The sequence below is a fragment of the Leucoraja erinacea genome, chromosome 23 (assembly GCF_028641065.1).
Source record: "Leucoraja erinacea ecotype New England chromosome 23, Leri_hhj_1, whole genome shotgun sequence".
Taxonomy (NCBI): domain Eukaryota; kingdom Metazoa; phylum Chordata; class Chondrichthyes; order Rajiformes; family Rajidae; genus Leucoraja; species Leucoraja erinaceus.
The window spans coordinates 16,794,284-16,818,976 of NC_073399.1; the positions used below are offsets into that span (position 1 = coordinate 16,794,284).

General features: G+C 44.2%; 1 protein-coding gene across 2 annotated transcripts in view; it reads left to right on the forward strand.

The window, feature by feature from the left end:
• The window catches only part of nploc4 (NPL4 homolog, ubiquitin recognition factor), a 45,490-nt gene extending 41,423 nt beyond the window's left edge, over positions 1–4,067 (forward strand). For both annotated transcript variants that reach the window (XM_055653973.1, XM_055653974.1), the window contains exons 16-17: positions 2,833–2,935; positions 3,728–4,067. In XM_055653973.1, coding sequence (XP_055509948.1) covers positions 2,833–2,935; positions 3,728–3,885 — 261 coding nt within the window. In that variant the 3' untranslated portion in view covers positions 3,886–4,067. The remainder of the gene's footprint in view (positions 1–2,832; positions 2,936–3,727) is intronic.
• The last annotated feature ends 20,626 nt before the right edge of the window (positions 4,068–24,693 follow it).

A 24,693-nucleotide genomic window follows, 5' to 3' on the forward strand; every position in this document is an offset into this window, starting at 1 on the left:
GGACATTGAAAATCTTTCACAGACAGCAGACCTGGGAATGGGGGTTTGTCATCAATCGAAGACGCCCAAGACAGGGTTTCTTTTGGCTTGCCTGCTTATTATCCCATTGTATTCCTGGAGACCTTGCTACCACTGGCAGCCTCACTGCCACTTACAGCCTCAGCAAGATAAGCTTTCTATATCAGGCTTGTTTCGGGAGAGAACCTAGGTGGTGGCTCTGCATCAGTGAAATCCGTGCTGTGGTCACACTTGCTTTCTGCTTAATTAAAAACATTACAATTAACAATAATGATTCCACTTATCTATGCTTGTTCACATGTATTTGATTTATTTTTATGTGTACTAATATATTCATAAATACTACTCTGCAAATGGTTATCAGATCAGCAAATTCATTGGAAAATCATTTGGAATTAAACCATTTTAAGTCATAATTTGCTGAACCTAATGTAATACTGCTTTTGCAAAGATGCCAGTGATTTTGGATATTTTTAAGATTCACTTCTTGTATGATGGGCATTAATCATTCAAATCTGGTAAAATGGTGCTGGTCCACCAGGATTACCCAGATAAAGGAAAAGGCATATTAAGTAATTGATGTGAGACTGAGAGAATATTTCTGCCCAAGTATAATGTGTTCATGTATTTATTTGCCATTCAAACTGTTCCTATATAGAATGACCCTGGAATACTGCCCTTTAAATATTAAAAATTATGTTCAAGTTTATTTGCAGGCCAGTTTTCACATCGAATGGTTTGTTGAAGGTGAAGTGAGTTTTCTGTTTGAAAGAAGACAATGTGGAAGAATATGTTATGATTAAGTACATTTTGTAATCATTGGTGTTAGGCATTCCAAATGTATTATTTCCAGATATTTTATAACTGAGTGCACGTGTATTCTTTAAACAATAAGTAAAACTCGCTCATTGTGGAATAGACTTCAGTTGTGTGTTGATATAATCAAGGGCTCTGGTCAGAATGATTTGATACTGTACATCTGCCTGCCACAAGTCAGTTTTCTGAAAGGAAGTAATAAACTCATTGAACATCCATCCCATCCCAAGAAGAAAGAAAATCATGCTTTATGCAAAAATTTCTCTAAACTTATCTGTTGTAGATTTAGATTTAGCTCCTTTAGAACCAATGGATTAACTTTTGGGGGCACAACAGGTGACATGCCTTTTTTTTTTTTTTTTTAAACCATTGGCATAATTCCACAAAACACCACCTGAGCCAAAATATCTTAAATGGTTCATGAAATCCTGAGCAGCTGAATTCTGTGAGGTATGTTAAGCAAAACACCATGGATGCCATTGGCACATTCACTTATGCATCATTTAGTCACAGATTTGTACACCACAGAAATAGGCCCTTTGGCCCACCTTGACCTTGCCGAGCAAGTTGCTGAATGGATTGGTTGCATTTGACCCTCTAAATCCTTCCTATCCAAATATATCTATCCAACTGTCTTATAGAATGACGAGCACTGAAAAGATGACCAATTATTGCTCACAATCCATTTGCACTTACAAAAGCTGCTATTTTCTGCTTTATCGTCCTTCTGCATCTTTAGCTTGACTATTTCAACAACACACCATTTCCTACTTGAGTTTATTGTAAAGTCTCATCTACTTTGGGGTTTTTTTAAATCCACCATTTAGAGCAGCAGATTTGAATGCAAGTCAGTTTGGTAGTAAAACTTGCCATCAAATGGTTATTTAAAATTATTTATGAGCCAACTGCATTCAATTGATGGTACAGGTGCACAACCTTTTATCCGGTGTTCCGGAAACCGAAAAACTCCGAAAACCGGCCATTTTTTCCAGGATGTGGTCTGCACACCAAAGCTCGCGTTTGGCGCCAAACTTGACCCGTAACGACCCACGGTCAACCCAGGTCTGTACTACTATAGCGGCTGCCTCCTCCCCGGAGACCGGGAGACGCTTAAACATCTGTAAATCATTGCTTAAATGTTAGTCAGTTAGTTTGGAGGGCTTTTATGTGAAGGGGGAGAGAAGGGGTAAACTTTAATTCTTAGTCCCCTACCTGGTCGGAGAGGCGGGGAGCGGTCAATGCCTTACCGGATCGCCGTGCAGTAAGCTCCGCAGCGCTGTGGCCGGTGGGGCTGCGGGCGGCGCCGGTTGTAGCTCCGACCCCGGCAACTCTACCCCTGGCTGCGAGGCGCTCCAAATCCAGCGCGGCCCGCGGCCGGACGCCACAGCTCCGAGAATGTTGGGAGTCGGCGGCATCGCAGCGCTGGGATACCAGCGGGGAGCGGGCAATGCCTTACCGGGTCGCCGTGCGGCAAGCTCCGGAGCGCTGTGGCCGCCGACTCCCCAACGTTCGCGGAGCGTCGCTGGATTTGGAGCCGCGCAGCCAGGGGTAGAGTTGCCGGGGTCGGAGCTCCAACCGGCGCCGCCCGCGGCCGGACGGAGCCCCCAGCTCCGCGAGGTTGGGAGTCGCCGACCAGGTAGGGGACTAAGAATTAAAGTTTCCCCCTTCACCCCTACTCCACCACCACCACCACATAAAATCCTTCCAAACTAACTGACTAACATTTATGCAATGATTCTCCCGGTCTCCAGGGAGGAGGCAGCTGCTCCAGACTTTTCAAGCCGCCCGCGCTACCTACCTAATCTACGCTAAAAATCTTCCATTCGGAAATCCGAAAATGTCCGAAATCCGACAAGTGTCTGGTCCCAAGGCTTTCGGATAAAAGGTTGTGCACCTGTATTATAAATGTCCCGTTTCACCGTGTGTCCAACAGCATTTACTAAAGTATGCATCAAATATTTTTGGGCCTGCATAATCTCTGTTTTGTATCCTTAACAGGATAGTATCAACTTGCTGTTGGAAGCAGTGAAAACACGGAATGAGGAACTTGCCCAGACCTGGAAGAGATCAGAACAGTGGGCTACTATTGAACAGCTCTGCAGTAAGACAGATAAAGGGGATGGGTAGATTAAACAGTAATTGCAGAAATGCGTAAATTGTTGAACAATTCTGTTGAACAATTCTGCCTTAACTTCCTCCACCGGCAGCTCGTTTCATACACCCACCACCCTTTGTGGGGGGAAAAAAAAGTTATTCCCTCGGGTTCATATTAAATCCTTCCCCCCCCCTCACCAAGTCCTCTGGTTCTTGATTCCTCTGTACATTTACCCAATATATGCCTCTCATGAGTCTGTACACCAACAAACGATCACCCCTCACCCTCCTGCGCTCCAAGGAAGAATATCCTTGCCTGCTCAACCTCTCTCTATATTTCAGACCCTCGAGTCCTGGCAACATCCTCGTATATCTTCTCTGCCCCCTTTCCAGCTCGGCAATATCTTTCCTATAACATGGTGACCAGAACTGAACACAATACTCTAAATGAGGCCTACCAATGTCTTGTATAACTGTAGCATGACCTCCCAACTTCTATACTCAATATGTGTAGGAAGGAACTGCAGATGCTGGTTTGAAGAAGTTGTCTCAACCTGAAACATCACCTATTCCTTTTCTCCAGAGATGCTGCATGACCCACTGAGTTACTCCAACATTTTGTGTCTATCTTCAATACCCAACACTGCGAATAATGAAGGCCAATGTGCCAAAAGCCTTTTTGACCACCCTATCTTCCTGTGACACCACTTTCAAGGAACTATGTACCTGCAATTTTATATGCATTGTTCTTTTTCTCTTCTGTGGTCCACTTGCTAATAGGTTTTCTCTCTGTTTGCAGGTACAGTGGGTGTACAAGCGCCCAGTGCTTCTGAATTTGATGCATTGGGAGGATCCCAGCAGTCTACTCCCACGGCTATGTGGTCCTGTAGACACTGCACCTTTATGAACCAGCCAGGCACTGATCAATGTGAAATGTGCAACCTCCCCAGAATCTAACTAGCAGCAAATAAAGCCTAATCTTGCCCTACCATTTGACCCTTTTCCAATATGGTAAGACAACAAGCTGGCTGCCAGGACACTTTGGATCCAGCAAGGAAACTCTACAAGCGAAATTGTACTTTTGAGATCTGCCTGGACTTCATTAATAGATATTAAAAGGAAATGATTGCTAAATACAACTTTCACTTATTTTCTTCTGCGTTTTCGTTGAATGGTTTCTAAAGCTGTCACTTTGTACAAAAAAAAAAAATCTTTAAAGGGATAAATGAAAGACACTTGTCAAGTTCATTACATGAAGTTTGGAGCTTAAATCTTAAACCCCGGCCTGGGGGGGTGTCAGCTGGTAAATGTTAGATTCACTAAAAAAATTCCAAAGCAGTCAAAATCACGTCATTTTCCAAATTGCAAACTTAACATGGAAAATTCCAAATTTATTTTTGCTTTTTGCTATGTCCAATGTCGATGGTGATACATTATTGCCGACTGAAGATACAGACCCATGAATGACTGACTGCAGTAATTATTTGGAGGGATTTAAACACATGAGAGCTGTTACTTATTTAGCTAATCCACGACACAGCCTTGAAAACAGTATCACCTCATTGATGGTCTTAAAACTGTTGAATTGAATGTTAACATTTTGGCACTGAGGTAATATCTGTTTAGTGTGTGCATGAAAAGTTAGGTCAACCTGTAATCTATTATTAATTAATATCTTTCCCCCTCTCAACAAATGAACCTTGATCTGAATATATGTATGGAGTTAAATGTAATTCAGTGGATTAGAGCCTAGCGAGGGGAGTTATTTATAGATGGCAAAACATTATATAATGTACAAAACATTATATGGATTTAAACGTTTCTCCAATTGACTATTGTACTACCACTATTATTCCGTGTTGGGGAAATATCCTGAGGAATTGTTGGGATGTAATTAAAGGTTTAAAAAAAGAACTACAAACATCATTTGTCATTAGTATGTGGATTAGAAACTGGTACAGATGGATCATTACAGGTGTAAAAAATATTTGCATGATTCATTTGCCAAGACTGGCTTTATAAATGATCATCGACGCTTGCTTTGTTTTAACAAATGGGTTGACTAAGGAGACTGCAGTTCTTTTAAAACTGTGCTGTGAGCCAACACTTCATTTCATTTATTCTCTGAGCTGTGAACATAGAACAGTATTGCACGAACACGCCCACAATGTTTGTGCTGAACATAATGCCAACTTATTCTCCTTTGCCTGCATGTGATCCCTATCCCTCCTTTCCCTGCATATCCATGTGCCTATCTTAAAGCTGCTGAATGCCATTATTGTATCTACTTTTATCACCACCCTAAGAGTGGATCGAGGCACCCATTACTCTGTTTATACATTAAATTTTGCCTTGCGCATCTCCTTTTAAACTTTCCCCCTCTGACCATAAAGATGTGTCTTCTAGTCTTTGCCATTTCCACCCAGGAGAAAAAATGTGACTTTCTATTCATGCCCCTCTTTAATTTTATGTAGTTCTGTTGGCTCTCCTCTAAACCTCAAACCATGTTTGTCCACCTCTGCATATTGCTAACACCCTCTAATGTAGGCAGCATTCTGGTAAAGAAATATAAAAACAATTCCCAAAATGTTCTGTTTGGTCTGCTAGCTTCAGTGCTTATACCGTATACACTAATCTGGAAGTTTTTGTTTAATTTCCAAGTCTGAAGAAGGCCCCCGACCTGAAACGTCACCTGTCCATGATGCTGAGATTTCCGAGATGCTGCCTGATTAGTTGAGTTGCCCTGTATCTTTGAGTCTATTTAAAGTGGGGCATATCATATTATCCACCCCAGTTAGGGTGGAATGATGAATATAACTTGATTTCTGGCAAAATATATTGTTTACTCTGAAGTTTACAACAGTTGGTGTGTCCCTGGCAGACTTAATAGTGCAATGTAGTTTAAAATACATCAACATTTGCTTCTAGATATTTTGGCTGCCTCAAGTTCCACTCTAATGCTGATTGGAATTCCTTCTGTACTTCCCAATGTTAGCTCAGACCTGTGAGAAGACGCAATGTAGTTTTTTACAGTATATTGGGAAACAATCTGGGCTGTGCTGCCACAGAGATGGAAAATTTAATGTGAGGAAAGATTTTACAAGAATTGAGATGAGTTCTGTGAGAATTTCTTACTTGTGAGCAGAGGAAGCATTTGAAGTTGGGGGTCAGTAGTTTGCATATCCTGATAGCAATAACTTCAAACAAGTTAAGCTCATTTGCTGAAGATGCACACAAAGTGCTGGAGTAACTCAGCGTGTTAGGCAGCGTCACTGGAGAAAAAGGATGGGTGACGTTTTAACCCTTCGCCAGACTGAGACTGTAGTCATTGGGAAGATGTTGCCCATGATTCTGATCTCAAAATACATAGAATGAGGTAAGAAAAAATTAAAATGTATCTAGAAAATGTAGCAATCATTATAAGCATTTTCTAAACCAAATCTGATGCTACTAGGTTTAAACTATACACAATGTCAAATTAAGACTCCAAGCAGAGAAATAAAGTGCTGGAGTAACTCAGTGGGTCAAGTACTCTGAAGGGTCCTGACTTGAAATGTCACCTATCCATTTTCTCCAGAGATGCTGCCTGACCTGCTGAGTTACTCCAACACTTTGTGTCGATCTTTGGTATAAACCAGCATCTGCAGATCCTTTCTGCACATAAGCTCACTTGCTTACGGGAATAACAATTAGAAAAAACTGCAAAAGAAAAAAAACTCTTTAAAACAAACAAGTTAAAGACCAGGTAGGTGGGCTGGAGGTGTGCTTGCACCTCATGTTTTAATGTTTGCCTTGTTCAGATATCTTAGAGAGAAATGTGGGGTTCTGTCTTCACAGGTTCCACTTAGTGAGAAGATAAAGCTCTCATTTAGCATTGTAATAAGGAAATGCTTATTCTGTTTAGTGAAACTGAAGTGTTTCAATCCTTTCCATGGTAGGTTGAACTGTACAGCACAGGAATGGCTCTGACCTACATTGTCCATTCTGAACATGATGCCAAGTTAGACTAGTCTGCTCGACCTGCACGTGGTCCAAATTCTTCCATCGTGCATACCTGAAAGCCTCTTAAATGCCACTTTCATATCTGCCTTCACCACCACCCCGAGCATTACTTTCCAGGGACTCATCTCAGTTATTTCAAAGCATCCACTTGCTGTTAGCTTCATGGATCTCTTATTTACTCCAATCTTATAAATGTACATAATTAGAAAATAAGATTTTATTGCACGTCCATATATTAACAAGCTTTACATTGCACCTCAAATATCTCTGCAGGCCCGAAATACATTGTACTTATGGCTAGCTCATAAAAATTGATTTATTTGAACATAGATATGTAGGAAAAGTTTCCAGAGGGCATGTTGCTCATCCCCTTCATTATGTTTTATTATTTCTCCACTTTACTATTCTTTTATATTATATTTTATGCATTATTCAGTTGAACAATTAATGTAATTTTATTCAACCTTGCTGGGGGTCAATATTAATAGATTTAAACCAACTTTGGAATGAAAAGGAATAGAGAACACATCCCTATATCTAACATTTGTGACAAATCATACAAAATGTACATTCTGCAAAAGCTGCCTATTTCATTCTGAAGAAGGGTCTCGACCCAAAATATCACCTATTCATTTTCTCAGGAGATGCTGCCTGACCCACTGAGTTTCTCCAGCCTTTTGTGTCTACCTATTATATGATACCTTAATTAATTTACTTTCTTAAAATTTTGCAAAAGCTTTCGCCTAGTGGTCCAGGTGACTCACTTCCCCTTGGATTTTTTTCTTTCCCTTTCCTTGTATTCATTGCATAACTCTATCATAGGTTGGCATTGCCAACATATTTGTTACTGAATAACTTTGATAGATAGATATATGCCATTTATTGTCACTATACATGTACAGTGAAACTGAAAGCTGCTCGTACTCAGTGCATACATACAATTTGGCACAAAAAACAAGAAACAGAAAAAAACAAAACAGAAGGGAGGGGGGGGGGGGGGGGGGGGGGGTAGGTGCACAATTCTGCGGCGCTACATACATATATACATATATACAGATGGAAGTCCGGGTGTTGGGCTGTGAAGTCAGTGCATGTGTGAATTTGAATTCAGAGTAGTTATAGTTTTCGGAAAGCAACTATTTCTGAGTCTATTTGTCCTGGATTTGATGCACCTATAGCGCCTTCCAGAGGGCAGCAGGTCGAACAGTCCAAACGCAGGATGGGAGCTGTCTTTGATGATCTTCTTTGCCCTGCTAAGGCAGCGGGAGGTGTAGATATCCATCAGGGAGGGGAGAGGGCAACCAATGATCTTCTGCGCTGTCCTAGTTACCCTCTGAAGCCTCTCCCTGTCTGCCATGGTGCAGCTGCCATACCATGCTGTAATGCAGTATGTCAGCAGGCTCTCGATGGACGAGTGGTAGAAGGTCAGCAGCAGGTTAGAGTCCAGGTTGTGCTTCCTGAGGACCCTCAGGAAGTGCAGCCGCTGCTGAGCCTTCTTGATGACCGCTGTCGTGTTGTCTGTCCAGGAGATATCAGCAGCGATATGGACGCCGAGAAACCGGAAGGTGTTGACCCTCTCCACGCACTCGCCGGTGATGTGTAGGGGGACTAAGTCGGTGCTGTGCCTCCTGAAGTCGACAATGAGCTCTTGTTTTCCTGGTGTTCAGAGCCAGATTGTTTTCTGAGCACCAGGTTGTCAACTCCAGGACTTCCTCTCTGTAGGCTGCCTCGTCTCCCTTCGAAATAAGTCCGACCACAGTAGTGTCGTCAGCAAATTTGACGATGCGGTTGTTGTTGTGGGCCGGACTACAGTCGTAGGTGTAGAGACAGTATAAGAGGGGGCTTAGCACACAGCCCTGTGGGGAACCGGTACTCAACCTGCGAGTGGAGGAGAGGTGGGGGCCGAGTCTCACAGTCTGGGGCCGGTTGGTGAGGAAATCCTTTATCCAGGCACATGTGAGAGTGGGGAGGCCGAGAGTGACCAGTTTACCAATGAGAATGTCCGGAATGATTGTATTAAAAGCTGAGCTATAATCCACAAAGAGCATCCGGACGTAGCTCTGCCCCTGCTCCAGATGGCTCAGCACAGAGTGGAGAGCTACGGTAATGGCGTCTTCTGTGGATCTGTTTTGGCGATAGGCGAATTGGTGGGGGTCGAAGTCTGGTGGTAGATAGTCCTTGATGTGCTGGAGGACCAATCTCTCGAAGCACTTTGTGATTACCGGAAGGGCCACAGGACGGTAGTCATTACATGGTGATGGGAGACTTCTTCGGCACTGGGACGATTGTGGCTGATTTTAGGCAGGACGGATAACTGCCTGGTCCAGGGAGAGGTTGAAAATTCTGGTGAAGATGGCAATGAGCTGGTGGGCGCACGCTTTGAGCACCTTACCAGGTACTCCATCTGGGCCAAAGCCTTCTATTCACTGCCAGGAGCACCCGTCTGACATCGTGTTCCCTGACAGTGAGCACAACAAAAAACAACCACACAAAACACATGGAGTAGTACAGGAGCTAGGTGAGGGTGGGAACAGGGCTGTAGCAGGTGAGTGCTGCTGTTGTGATGTTTCAAAGCGGGAGAAGAAGCAATTTAGCTTTTCTGCCAGCGGCGCACTCAGGTCTTCTGACTTTGTGGCACAGCCTCTGTAGTTGGTAATGTCTTGTATGCCCCACCATACCTCCCGTGTATTATTGCTGGACAAGTGGGACTCTATGCTCCTCTTATGGTCCGCCTTGGCTTTTTTAATACCACTTTTCAGATCGACTCGAGCAGCCCTGTACTGAGCTCTGTCACCTGACCTGAAGGCAGCATCGCGGGCTCTGAGGAGTGTGCGGACCTGGCTGGACATCCAGGGTTTCCCGTTGTTTTTGTCCACAGTCACATTTCCGATGCAGAACTTGATATAGTTCAGCACCGATTCTGTGAGAGTTTCCAGATCCTGGTGTTTGAATATGTCCCAGTTTGTCTGTGTAAAGCAGCCCTGTAGATTGGAGAGTGCATTTTCAGGCCAGGTTGTAACAGATCTTATGGTGGGCCTGGCACTGCGTCTGAGGGGGGTGTAGGCTGGAGAGAGCAGGAGGGAGAGATGATCTGACTGGCCGAGTTGGGGGAGGGGGATGGCTCTATACGCGTGCTTGATATTGGTGTAGACATGATCCAGCGTGTTCACCCCTCTAGTAGAACACTTGACATGTTGATAGAATTTCGGCAGTACAGTCTTCAAGTTGGCCTTATTAAAGCCTAGTTTTATGAATTGAACACAATATTACAGCACTGATTGTACAACGCAGGCTTAAATACTTATTTTCACATCGCAAGTATGGCATGTTTGACCCAAAAATACCTTGAGAAGCTCTTGCCTGGAAGATTGGTCTTGAAAGGATACACATGGATAATTTGTTAAATATGTTAATTTACCATCAACTCCTGAAGGATTATCTGTCCAATCCTCCCACTGAAAGGCATTTGCATGGAGGTGAGAACTTTCAAGCCAAGAGTACAAGATGGGGTTTTTGCCATTAGGAATACTAAACAGTGTAAGAGCTAACAACTTCTTAACTCCATTTACACACACGACTGCAGCCAAGTGCAAAACCAATTCAATCTACAAATTGTGGACACATCCCAGACAAGCCAACCTCCCTTCCATTGACTCCATTTACACCTCACGCTACCTAAGCAAGGTTACCAGCATAATCAAGGATGAGTCTCACCCCAGTCGCTCCCTCTTCTTCCCTCTTCTCCATTGGACAAGAGGTATAGAAGTTGGAAAACGCACACCTCCAGATTCAGGGATAGTTTCTTCCCAGCTGTTATCAGGCAACTGAACCATCCTACCAACAGCTTGAGAGCGCTCGTGAGCTGCTATCTACCTCATTGGAGACCCTTGGACTATCTTTAATTGGACTTTACTGCACTTTATCTTGCACTTCACGTTATTCCCTTTATCGTATGGATATCGTACACTGGATGGCTCGATTGTATCACGTATTGTCTTTCTGCTGACTGGATAGCACACAACAAAAGCTTTTCACTGTACCTCAGTGCAAGTGACAATAAACTAAACTTTTTTTTTCAGGAGATAGTTAAAGATAATGGAGTCAAGGGATATGGGGCGAAGGCAGGAATGGGGTACTGATTGTGGATGATCAACCATGATCACAGTGAATGACGGTGCTGGCTCGAAGGGCTGAATGGCCTACTCCTGCACCTATCGGGTGCAGTGATTCAACCTGAACTGAATCAACAATTCAGTTGAGGTTACTCTGAATTGCTCTATTGTCTATTCAGAGCAACCTCAACAAGGTTGGATTGCAGAGAGTTAGGTATTTAAAATTTTGAAGATGCAAAATAAAATGTTAAGTAACTTAATTTGAAGCATAAAATCCTCTGACGTTGAACACTGAAGTGAATGTTGGCTCAGTCTGACTTTGATTCCAGGCACAGTCAAATTGTTGCCTGAAGTTGTTTGTGACTTTTGCAGTGGATGAATGAAAACATTAAAGGATAGATCCTATGATGTTGCCCTGTTTTTATTAAGCCTTTTAAGACTAACAAAAGGTCAAAGAAAGAAATAATTTGGAAAAACATATTTCTCAGAACATCCGAGGCAGTTAGTTTACTATCTATGAAGGACATTTTAAGTGTGGACATCCATTGGAGATCCTACAAACAATAATGACCAAGTAAATTACTTTTACATTAGTTTTTATCCAATAAAGGGTTATTGCAACGTTGGTGAGAATCCTCTGACATTCATCCACAACACATTGTAAACAGAAGAAGGAAATTAATATATGATTTTTGTTTAAACTCATGATACTGATAATTGGCAGCATTTTATCTGGAAATTATGAAAATGCAGTGCAGAGAGTAACGTCGAGGTAGTGCCATCTGATTTTAGTCTTGAAGCTTGATCAGCTGCATAGCGCAGCAGTAGAGACCCAGGATCGATCCTGATTACAGGGGCTGTCTGTACAGAGTTTTACGTTCTCCCTGTGACCATGTGGGTTTTTGCTCTGGGTATTCCACACTCCAATACGTACAGGTTGGTAGGTTAATTGGCTCGGGTAAAATTGTAAGACTGGATGCTGGAATCTTGAGTGAAATAAAAACAGACTGCTTAGGGGGACAAATGGTGGATGAAGCTTCATATCAAGATGTGTCTTCAGGCTGATAGAGGAGAGGCGGGAAATTGGTCAAAGGCGTTGAAGGAAAGTGCGCATGGCAAGAGTGGGCAAATCATGGGTGGGTCCAGGTGAGGTGGGTTTGTTTGGCAATCAAGGGAGACGCAGGAGATGGTAAGTAGAGAAGTCTAAAGGGTCCAAATGGTGGAATCAAATAAATGAAGATGGGGAATGAAATATGGAACTAGAGGGGAAATGTGGACAGCATGTGGTGGGGGATGAGAAATGGGTGACCTGCAGTAGGGTGATGAGCAGATAGAGGATGTAGAAAAGGGGAAAGGAACTGGGTGACGAGTCCAGAAGGAATGAAAGGGAAGGCGTGTGTCAAGGATGGGAGTTGCTCAATGGTTGAGAGGGGATTTTTAATCTGAATTTTGAGAATTCAATGCTCATGTTGTTAGTTGTAAGCTAGTCACACAGAATATGACTTGCTGTTCTTCGAGTTTGCATGTGCCCTCACTTGGTAGTGGAAATTGCCAAGGACAAAAGGGTCGGTGTGGGAATGGGCAGAGCAATGGAAGTGGCTGGCAACCAGGAACTCCAGCAGCCCTAGAGCACAAAGCAATGTCTTCAAGAAGGCAGTTGCCTGCGCTTGGTCTCACTGATGTGGAGGAGGCCAAGGGTGTTCTTCTTTATGTTCCAGTGCATATAAAACATCAAGGGTGATGTTTTATATCAACTGAAGGATGAAAATCTTTCATTCTTGAGATCAAATTCAAAATGGCTGCATCATGAGCCTCAAACCAGACCCAGTGCCTCATCAAGTAATGACTAGTTAATTTGATGTGAAAGGATTTACAATGTCCTGAGTGAACTGATGATGTGTGCTAAGTACAAACACATTTCGACAGCCCTTGCAGAACCATCCTCTCACTTTTCACCATGTTATTCCAACAGCTGTCTCAGAGCTTTTAGATGCTGATATAACAAAGCAGACTTTATTCAGAGCAAGAGAATGTTTTAATATAAACACATGCATCTGTATTGTTCTCAATCCAATTTTATGAGATCTTACATTAAAATAAATCTTTTGAAGGTTGGGAAAAAAATCTATTTGTTGCAAGTATGTCTGATTAATGAGTATTTATTCTCCACCTATTACATGGCACTTATTAGCTGTGTTGATGGTTCTGCTTATTGTTCATGTGGTTTCACTTTTTTTAGACTTGCAATTTAATAAGCTCCACCTCAAAGTATGTTTTTGCCTCTCCAAAGAGAAACATCTGGTAGACAGCTATGTGCTTCTATGAAAGAAGTGGAAATGTGGGTTTTTCTCATCCAAGATACTTTACACAACAAACATTGGCCTGGATAGAATGAATGTGTAGAGGATGTTTCCATTAGTGGGGGAGTCTAGGACCAGAATAAAAGGACGTAGCTTTAGAAAGGAGATGAGAAGGGAATGTCTTCAGTCAGAGGGTGGTGAATCTGAGGATTTCATTGCTACAGCCAGGCCAAGTCAATGGATATTTTTAAGGCAGAGATTGACAGATTCTTGATTAGTAAGGGTGTCTGTTTGGGGGGAAGGCGAGAGAATGCGGTTGAGAGGGGAAAATCGACCAGCCACGACTGTATGGTGGAGCAGGCTTGATTGGCCGAATGGCCTAATTCTGCTCCTGGAACTTTTGAACTTATGAAATGTTTCTATAGACGGATTAAAGTTTTGTGCACGTCAGGATTTCATGAATGAGGATAAGATGAATTACTTTCAAACCCATTTAGAGTAATGTCTTGGGGTTACTCCGAAAGCAATGGGAATTTGCCTTGGTTTGCTCTGAAGGGTTTCATCCAAGACAATGTCAGTCTTCCAATTAGTATTGCATCAAAGTAGCTTATTGCTCAACAGCTGGGGTGGGGCTTGAAGATAACATTGGCAGCTCATGAAGTGAATGCTTTTTAATGAGTCAATGCAGTGTCCTCTTCTCTGATGTCCAATGATGTGGAGTTCATGCAGAAACCAGATGGGCAGAAGTTCATGATGATTGAACTTAAGAATCTATTTTCTACATATGAAACAGATGCATGACATTACGATAGGGTGTATAAACTCTATTTTTAAACCTCTATGGTTTGTGAAATTTTCCTCAATAGCCAACATCTTGATTTAATTTTGAAATAACCCTAACACACTGCAGCTTTGCTAATCTCCGCACCAGGGTCAACAATGTTCAAGTACAAAAAGAAATATGGTCGGTATGAGCGTATGAAATCTTCAGAAAGAATGAAAGTTTGACTTTAGAAAGTGTTCAGTTATTTCATAAGATTAAACGTCCCTCCTATCCAGTGCTTGCTGTCCATTGAGCATGAAATCTACAGATATTTCCATGTTCTTGATGCCTTCCACTGAATCTAAGAGGAGTTGTGAAGCTGTGAGCCTGTGGCTAGGACAGAGTGAACATTGGGCGGGCGGTGGGGGGGTCACAACTTTGTAGGGCACAGAGGTGCAGCGGTAGAGTTGCTGCCTTACTGCGCCCGTGACCCTGATTCGATCCTGACTGTGGGTGCTGACTGTACGTTCTCCCTGTGACCTGCGTGGGTTTTCTCTGGGTGCTCCGGTTTCCACCCACACTCCAAAGACGTGCAGATCTGTAGGTTAATTGGCTTCTGTAAATTGTCCCTAGTGTGCAGGATAGTGTCAGTGTACGGGGTGATCGCTGGTCGGCACGGACTTGGTGGGCCGAAGGGCCTGCTTCCACGCTGTATCTCTGAAGTCTAAATGAAAACTCCTACTTGCCATTCAGTAATCCCAGCCCCACACAGTCCAGTCTGTGATGTAAAATTCATTGTATAGAGATTCAGTGAGCAGAGAGAGGATGGGGTTGAGCTCTGAGGGTAAGTGCAGCTTTTGGAAATGCTCTGCCTACCCTCTGAAGTTGTAAAGTAGGCACACGGAAAGTATGTGTTGGCAGAAGATGGCACAAAGTGCTGGAATAACTCAGCAGGGCAGGCGGCATCCCGGGAGATCATGGATAGGTGAGGTTTCAGGTTGAGACCCTTCATCCCACCAGGGCTTTTGCTAAGTTCGAGGAGAATTAGGCCGTTCAGCCCATCAGGTCTACTCTGCCATTCAATCATGGCTGATCTATCTTTCCCTCTCAAACCCAATTCTCCTGCCTTCTCTTACCCTGTCACCCTTACTAATCAAGAATCTATCTATCTCTGCTTTAAAAATATTCATTGACTTGGCCCCACAGTCGTCTGTGGCAATGAATTCCTCAGATTCGCCACCCTCTGCCTAAAGAAATTCCTTCTCATCTCCTTTCTAGACTCTCTTCCCCCTAGCGGAAACATCCTCTCTACATTCACTCTATGCAGGCCTTTCACTATTCCCCTCTATTTCCTTGAGTAAAGTTCCTCTACTTTATCCTTTGCCTCTGATTTCATTTTGACTTGCCGAAGAGGGATGGGCTCAGCACTGAGGTTGATACTTCTGCCAAAGATGACGAATAGTTACTGGCAGCACTGAATGGTTCCAATGCTTGGTTGTCCTGGCTGCAATATGTGACAAGCAGCGTGCTACATTTTGGTTTTATTCCCAATTGTTTGCGTGGAACTGTCTTGAGTTTTTCCTGCTTCGGATGCTAAATGTGCGCTCAGCTTTATACTATTTCCTGAACTCCCTTTGCGTGAGCTTTTTATGGTCTACTCTGAGAGGAGGTTTCCATCTGGCCTGGATCCAAAGGTCTTGTTCCTCATTGTCTCTGATCCCTGTATTAACCCTCTTCTGTTCCCTACTTGCCACTTCTGCCATTTGAGATTTGAACTTTTTCCCCGAGTTTACTTTCCAAGTTTGTTGTTGCTCCTTTTCTGCTACAAATATTTGCATTTTACTGGGTTCAAATATGAAAAAAAGATCATCGATTCTGTCTCCCTAAGGGGATGACAGGTGGTAGAGTTGCTGCCTCACAGCGCCAGAGACCTGGGTTCAATTCTGAATACGGGTGTTGTCTGTACGCAGTTTGTACATTCTCCCCGTGACCGCGTGGGTTTTCTCCGGGTCTCCATTTGTTTTTCACATTCTAAAGGTGAGCAGGTCTGTGGGTTAATTAACTTCTGTTAACTTGTAAATTGTGTGGGATTCTGTTAGTGTACAGGGCTATCGCTGGTCGGCGTGGACTCAATGGGCCGAAGGGCTTGTATCTGCGCTGTGTCCCTAAAGCCTAAAGTAAATGTGAACTAGATCATCACCAGGAACAGGTGTAGTGCTCAGGGCAATGAATAATAACGGCAGCATGGGAAGGCAAGGATGGTGATGGTCAGAGTTGTGTGATTTTCTGATGTACCAAAGGGAAGGACTGAGGGTTGACCTGATGGTCATTAATGTAATGATAGAGTTTGAATGGGGAGACATGGAAATGCCTCCAGGGAACACAGAAGATCACAATTAAACCAAATTCAGGTTCTCTTTTCAAGAAAGACTGGTTCAAATATGGTTGAATCATACAGCAGAGAAACAGGGCCTTCGGCTCACCAAGTCTACGACGGCCATCGATCACCCATTCACACTATTAACTCCCCCTCCCATTCCGTATCCGACCTCTCTGTCCTGGGCCTCCTCCACGGCCAGAGTGAGCAACACCGGAAATTGGAGGAGCAGCACCTCATATTCCGCTTGGGGAGTCTGCATCCTGGTGGCATGAACATTGAATTCTCACAATTCTGTTAACCCTGGCTGTCTCCTCCCCTTCCTACCTCAGCCCTCTAGCTCCTCCTCCCCCCTTTTCCTTTCTTCTCGCCGCCTCCCCCCCACCCCCTATCAGTCTGAGGAAGGGTTTCGGCCCGAAACGTTACCTATCTCCTTTGTTCCATAGATGCTGCTGCACCCGGTGAGTTTCTCCAGCAAATTTGTGTACCTTCGATCTTCCAGCATCTGCAGTTCCTTCTTGAACACTATTGCTATGTTATCTCACTTTGCATCCACTCCCTACACACTAGGGGCCATTTATAAAGGCCAATTAATCTAGAAACCCATGTGTAACTTTGAAATGTGGGAGGGAACCAGAGCATCTGGAGGAAAGGCACGCTGGTCATAGGGAGAACGTGCAAACTCCACAAGGGCAGCATTCAAGGTCGGGATCGAACCCGGTTCTCTGACGCTGTGAGGTGGCAGCATTACCAGCCGTGCCACTGTTCATTGAATGTGATCAAAGAGCCATGAAGGTGAATAGCTTAGATCCATTTTGGGGGAAGCTAAATAAGCAAATGGAGGAGAAATGAATTGGATGAAGAAGAGTCTTGCACTGAGTCCATTCATCAATAGTCCTGTTGTACAATTTCTGTGTTGTACGCCCTACACATACTCCATTGCTGAGTTGCCTAGATAACAAATGTGATTTCTTGATTAGTACAAGTGTCAGAGGTTATGGGGAAAGGCAGGAGAATGGGGTTAGGAGGGAGATAGATCAGCCATGATTGAATGGCGTAGTGGGTTGAATGGCCTAATTCCGCCCCTATTCCTTATGATCTTATGATTTTGTACTGTCCATGGTTTGTGAGTGCATTGAGTAGGTTGATTTGATTGATGCAAAAATGGCCTTTGAATCCTCAAAATGTGCTGAGATTTTAAGTGAATCTATTTGGCACAATTTTGACTGGGTCAAGTGAGTCCCACTAGTTCATTAAAATGGCCAGACTTTGGGTGAAATTTCAACATTATTGGGGGAAATTTACATCTACTATGATGATCCTATTCCTTCAATAGGGAGATGCAGAACAGAAACTGTGGCACAGTGGTGCAGCGGTAGAGTTGCTGCCTTACAGCACCAGAGACCCAGGTTCGATCCTGACTATGGGTGCTGTCTGTATGGAGTTTGTGACCACGTGGGTTTTCTCTGGGGGCTCCGGTTTCCTCCCACACTCCAAAGATGTACAAATTTGTAGGTTAATCGGCTTTGGTAAAAATTGTAAATTGTCCTTAGCGTGTAGGACAGTGCTAGTGATAGTGCAAGGGTGATTGCTGGTTGGTGCGGACTCGGTGGGCCGATAGCCTTGTTTCTGTGCTGTATCTGTGAACTCTAAAGATTTTGTACTGTCTCTCACACCTCAGCGTTAATCTTGTGCCTTTGATCCAATCATTGCCTTATCAACCTCCTCTCACCCCCCCCCCCCCCCCCCACCTCACACTCGTCTGTCCGCCTATTCCCATCTCCCCTTCTCTCCCTTCTCCCCCTTCCCTCACCCTAGTCATCCTTCCAGTTCCCCTGTTTGCATCCTTGCATCCCTCTCCTTAGCACACCGTCTCCTGCCATCAACGGGCCATTGTGGACTCCTCAGGTCATACCCTCACCTCTATCTTTCAGTCTGAAGAAAAGTCTCGACCCGAAACATCACCTATTCCTTTTCTCCAGAGATGCTGCCTGACCCACGGAGTTACTCTGGCATTTGGTGTCTATCTTAGATTCATAGTCACAGAGTGATGCAGTGTGGAAGCAGGCCCTTCAGCCCACACGGGCCAACATGTCCCAGCTACACTAGTCCCACCTGCCCACGTTTGGTCCATATCTCTCCAAACCTGTTCTATCCATGTACCTGTAACCGTTTCTTAAACGGTGGGATAGTCCCAGCCTCAATTACCTCCCCTGGCAGCTTGTTCCATAAACCCACCACCCTTGGTGTGAAAAAGTTACCTCTTGGATTCCTTTTAAATCTTTTCCCCTTCACCTTGAACCTATGTCCTCTGGTCCTCGATTCCCCCACTCTAGGCAAGAGACTCTGCATCTACCCGACCTATTCCTCTCATGATTTCGGTATAAACCAGCATCTGCAGTTCTGCCCTACACATTTCCTCCACCCAGTACCTGCTAGTACCCCCCCATCATCCTATCCATGTCCTCGAGAAATGCTGCTGCTGAGTTCCTCCAGCACCTTGAATCGTTTTATGTCTCAGCCGTCAGCGAGCTTTACAGGAAGCGTTTATTAATGTTGCAATTCATCCCTGAGGAACTGAAAGAAACGCTGTCCGTATGTTCACTGCGTGGTCCTCTGCAGACACGTGTTCCTCTTAATAGAAGCCAGCACTTGCCAAGGCTGCACTCACATTGGTGACCCTCCGTCTGTCGGAAGGAGACGGGAGCTGGGAACAACTTGGGCTGAGAGAAGCTGGGAGACAACGGTTTCCAAATAACCTCCCATCCTTAACCCCATCCGAACAAGAAAGGTTGGGAAGCGGGTTGTAATTATTTGAAAGTTATTTCGGTAAGTGGTTTTGAAGAAGTAGAGTGTGAATTTTTGGCATCAAAGGTGAATTGATTGCAAGGCAGAGAGAGGTTCGGGGGAGTGGAGGGTGTGGGGTGTATTTAAGGTGAAGGTAGGAACCAAAGATCCTTTAGCTCGATAGAGGATCTTTGGTGGGAACGGTTCACACTTGCTCCTGTAAAGGGACAGGGACGGGCGGTCGGGGCAGCCAGCGGTGAGCTGTGTGTGAATGTGTATATCTGTGTGTGTGTGAGAGAGAGATGTGTGTCTGTATGTGTGTGCGTGTGATAGTGTGTGTGGGAGTGCGTATGTGTACATGTGTTTGAAAGAGAGTGTATGTATGTGTGTGTGAGTGTGCCTGTATGTGTGTGAGTGTGTGTGTAAGAGTATGTGTGCCTGTATGTGTGCAAGTGTGTGTCTGTATGTGTGCGTGTGTGTGCATGTTTGAGAGTGTTTATGTGTGTACATGTGTGTGTTTGTGCATGTTTGAAAGTGCACGCCAGGTCGATTGCATTGGTTGAAACAGAGCGGACCACGTGAAGGTTGTAATCTGAAAGTGTGTTTGTGAAAGAGTGGGTGTGCATGAGTGTGCGTGTATGTGAGAGGGTGAGCGTGCGCATGAGAGTGTGTATGAGAGAGTGTGTGTGTGTGTGTGTGTCTGTGTGTGTGTCTGTGTGTGTCTGTGTGTGTGTGGGTGTGTGTGTGAATGTGTGTTGCGGGGTGAGCTCAGATTTAATGCGCGACATTGCCTCTTGCAGAGCCAGATGGATAAGCTGGTGTTTGTGCTGATCTTGGCCGCCTTCGCTTCGGCAGAAAGGAACCGAGGATGGGACCACAGATCAGACGGTAAAGACATTTAAAGACTAAACTATCGGCGTTCACGGTCCGCTGTGAGTGAGCAAAGCTGTGTGTTTTGGCGAGGTGCAGTGTTGTGGTGTTTGCCCACGTTAGTCCCAGAACACAGACCCACAAAGTGCCGGAGTAACTCAGCGGGTCAGACAGCATCTCCGGAGAAAAATAATGGGTGACGTTTCGGGTTATAATACCCCGTCGCCCATCGTTTTTCTCCAGAGATGCTGCCTGGTCTACTGAGTTACTCCAGCACTTTGTGTCTACCTTCGTTATAGACCAGCATCTGCAGTTCCTTTCTGCACACTTATCACAAAGCAAATGTGACTACTTCACCCGCTCTGTTGTAAGAAAGACTCTTGCTCTCCAAGAGCTGACTGCTCGCATTGTACTCCACATTGAAAACTGATCATAGTCTAATATATCAGAAAAGGGGTGGAGAATGCTAGACATCTTGTTCAGCTATAGGAACTGGATCCCCCTGATTGCAAAGTTCTATTACATGTGGGGATTAAAAATAACTTCTATAACTTTTTCCACCTCAGTATCCAGCTCAAATATTCCCAAGACTTCTGTTCCTTTAAAATAGAATGGAATTCACATTTTGAAAATAATATGCTGTGGACAGGTTTAAGGTGAGAGGGGAAAGATTAAATAGGAACCTGAGGGGCAACCTTTTCACACAGTGTATGGAATGATGTAGTTGAGGCTTTTTCAGACTTTTCGACTAGAGATACAGCATGGAAACAGGCCCTTCGGCCCACCAAGTACGCACCAACCAGCAATCCCCAACCACCAGCTCTATCCTACTAGGATTAATTTACAACTTTACTGAAGCTAATTAGCCTACAATCCTGTACTTCTTTGGGAGTGTGGGATGAAACCGGGGCACCCAGAGAAAAGCCACGCGGGTTACGGGCAGAACGTACAAACTCCGGACGAACCGAACCCGGGTAAAACAGTCCCACTACCACTGCGTCACTGTGCCCCCAAAGCCGGGCATGTATTATAACAAAATTTGAAGGACATTTGGACAGGTCCAAGAATAGGAAAGGTTTATAGGGATATGGGCCAGTTGTGAGTAGATGGGGCGTCTAGGTGGGCAAGGAAAAGTTGGGCTGAAGGGCCTGTTTCCCACCTGTATGACTTTGACTCAATGACTAATATTTGCTCACGTATTCCTGATGAGGTTAATGCTAATCCTTTGACAGTCGTTCTTCTAAATGCAAGTGAATTATCATTTAACATTCCAACTTCCTCGATGTTTGTGAAGCAATGGGACATGCCCAATGGTCTACTCTTAAGTATTGCTGCATTCTGTCCTGTGGTGAATGTTGCCACGTTGGGGGTTCTTCTCAATAATTGTCCATGAGGTGAAATTTATATATTTTTGAGGTCTGTGGGAGAAACCAAATAGAGGCGAGGATAGACACAAGATACTGGAGTAACTCAGCGGGTCAGGCAGCACCTCTGGAGAAAAGGAAGCGGTGGTGTTTCGGGTCGAAACCCTTCTTGAGACTGGTGAGGTGAGGATATCCTTACCATCTGCATAGATGTGGACGAGATCTTTCAGCGAGTGGAGAAGAGAATTAAGAGTATTTTGTTAGGGGTATATAATTCTAGTTATATCTTTTGTGCAGATCCTGTTGTTATGTTAAATTCTCCACTTCAGGTGGCAGGTGTGATAATACTATTTTACAGTTATTTTAATCCTGAGCTAATCTTTACAATATGTTGATATTAATCCCCATTGCCACCAATGGGATTGTAATCAATGTTGATGTTTTGAAATAAATAGCATAGCAGGAAGGTTGGATTCACAACGGGAGTGAAAGTTGTTTATTGGATAAGAGGTAGGTCTATTGTGGACGTCTCTATTGATTGGCACTAGAATCATTGTTTTTCTTAATATACATCAGTGATTTGTACTTGGGTTTCAGGTCCAAGGGTGCAGATTATGTTTGGGTTTTGTTATTGTCACATGCACTGAGGTACAGTAAAATAGCTTGGTTTTGCATGACATCCTTTAATATATACAATCAAGTCAAATTCAAGTACAATAGGTAGAGCAAAGGGAAAGATACAGAGTGCAGAATATAATTCTCAGCATTTTGTGTCAGTGGCACAGCTGATAGAGTTGCTGCCTCACAGCATCAGAGACGCAGGTTCGATCCTGACCCCAGATGCTGTCTGGGTGGAGTTTGCACATTCTCCCTGTGACCGCGTGGGTTTCCTCCAGGTGCTCCGGTTTCATCCCACATCCCAAAGACAGCGGGTTCGAAAGATCATTTGTTTCTATAAAATTGCCCCAAGTGTGTGAATGAAAATGTGGGATAACATAGAACTAGTGTGGATGACTCGGGGTAGACTCGATGGGCTGAAGGGCCTGTTTTCTGTGCTGTGACTTTCAATCTCTGAAGATCACTTAAAATAGAAAAATGAAAATGCAAATCGTTCGTATCATTGTCTACATTCGACTATATTTGTATATATTGTGTCTATCTTCTTGTTTTAAAACTTACACTAGGTACATGTTGACCAAATGTAATTAATTATTGCACCAATATTGTCATCTCAAGAACCTCCAGATTACATAAATTTGCCAGCAATGATGAATGAAGCTATTTAAAAATCATTTATGAGACAAAAAAACAGACAATACAAAGTACATCCTTGATATTTTCCTAATAAATGAGTGACATGGCTTAACAAGGAAGCAAGAAACAAGTTTCCTTGTAGTATTTTGGCACCTATCCAGATTATTTTCCATCTATAAGGCATGCAACACAAATTCTGTGCCAACAACACAGACACTGATTAAAATGTGATCACGATAAATTGTGGGCGACTGCCAAAGCTCTGAGGGCTTATTTTCACTACTTAGGAAATGGGAATGATTAGCATGTTTGTGTGTGAGATTGTCTGCAGTGTTGGACTACCATTCCTGCTTCAAATATGTTTTTAAGGAGTTTATTATACATGATAAGTCATGATAAGATATACTCCCCTTCCCATTTCCCTGCTGACCTTTCTGACCTAGACCTCCTCCACTGCCAGAGTGAGGCCACAGGCAAATTGGAGAAACAGCACCTCATATTTTGCATACATCCCAACAATATGAACTTTGAAGGTAGACAAAAGTGCTGGAGACACTCAGCTGGTGCGGCAGCATCTATGGATCGAAGGAAACGGGCAACGTTTCGGGCCGAAACCCTTCTTCAAACTGATGTGGGGGGGGGGGGGGGTGGGGGGGGGGGGGGGGGGGGAAAGGAGCCAGAGGGCTGAGGGAGAGCTGAGAAGGGGAGAAGACAGTGAGGGCTAGCTGAAATTGGAGAAGTCAATGTTCATGCCGCTAGGGTGCAGACTGCCCAAGCGAAATATGAGGTGCTCCACCTCCAATTTTCCGGTTGTCCTCACTCGGCCATGAGGAGTCCCCAGAAAGGTCGGATTCGGAATGGGAGGGGGATTTGAAGTGTTGAGCCATAGATCAGGTTTAATTGCGGACCCACAGGTGTTCGGCAAAGGGATCGCCAAGCCTATGCTTGGTCTCACCCGATGTAGATCGGCCTTTGAATTCTAGAATTGAAGTTATTTCTACGACATCCCCCCCTTCCCGAATCAACAATTAGCCCCCGCTGCCCCCCGCAACCTGACTCCACCATAGAGGTTATCAGTTCCACAGTTCATCACCACGTATCTCTGATTTCTCCCCGAATCAACTGGCCTGCCAGGGCACTTTCTCACCTGCCAGCTTTGTCCCCCTTTTCCACCAGCCCCACCCCAGCACCCCAACCCCAACCCCAACCCCAACCCCACCCCCACCCCAACCCTTACTTTCAATCTAAAGAAGGGTCCTGACCTGAAATGTCACCTATTCATTTTCTCCAGAGATGCTGCTTGACCTGTTGAGTTACTTACTCCAGCACTTTCTGTCTATCTTTGTTATAAACCAGCATCTGCAGTTCATTGTTATTACACTATGTCTGCTCCAGTTATTGGTTTACTCACTCAACCTCAAGCCATAGCCACGTCTCCCCATCCCTACCTCAATGACCAAAGCTCTGTTAGTGAAAGGGCAGCACAGTGGACCAGCGGTAGAGTTGCTGCCTTGCAGCGCTTGAGATCTGGGTTTCGACCCTGACTACGGGTGTGATGAGTATGGAGTTTGTACATTCTCCCTGTGACCACATGGGTTTTCTCCAGGTGCTCCGGTTTCTTCCAAAGACGTACAGGTTTGTAGGTTAATTTCCTTTGGTAAAATTGTACATTGTCCTGAGTGTGTAAGATAGTGCTAGTGTACGGGTTGATCGCTGGTCGGTGCGGATTTGGTGGGCAGAAATGTCTGTTTCCACACTGTATCTCCAAAGTCTACATGAAATCTTGCAACCCCAATGAACACAGTTATCATCACTTGGTGGTATGCGACACAGATTAACATTGTGGCTATTAAAGGCTATTGCGGGATGTACACCAGCCTGTTTGACCACGTGAAACATCCATAAGCTGTCGAGTGGTTATGACCAAATAATATAT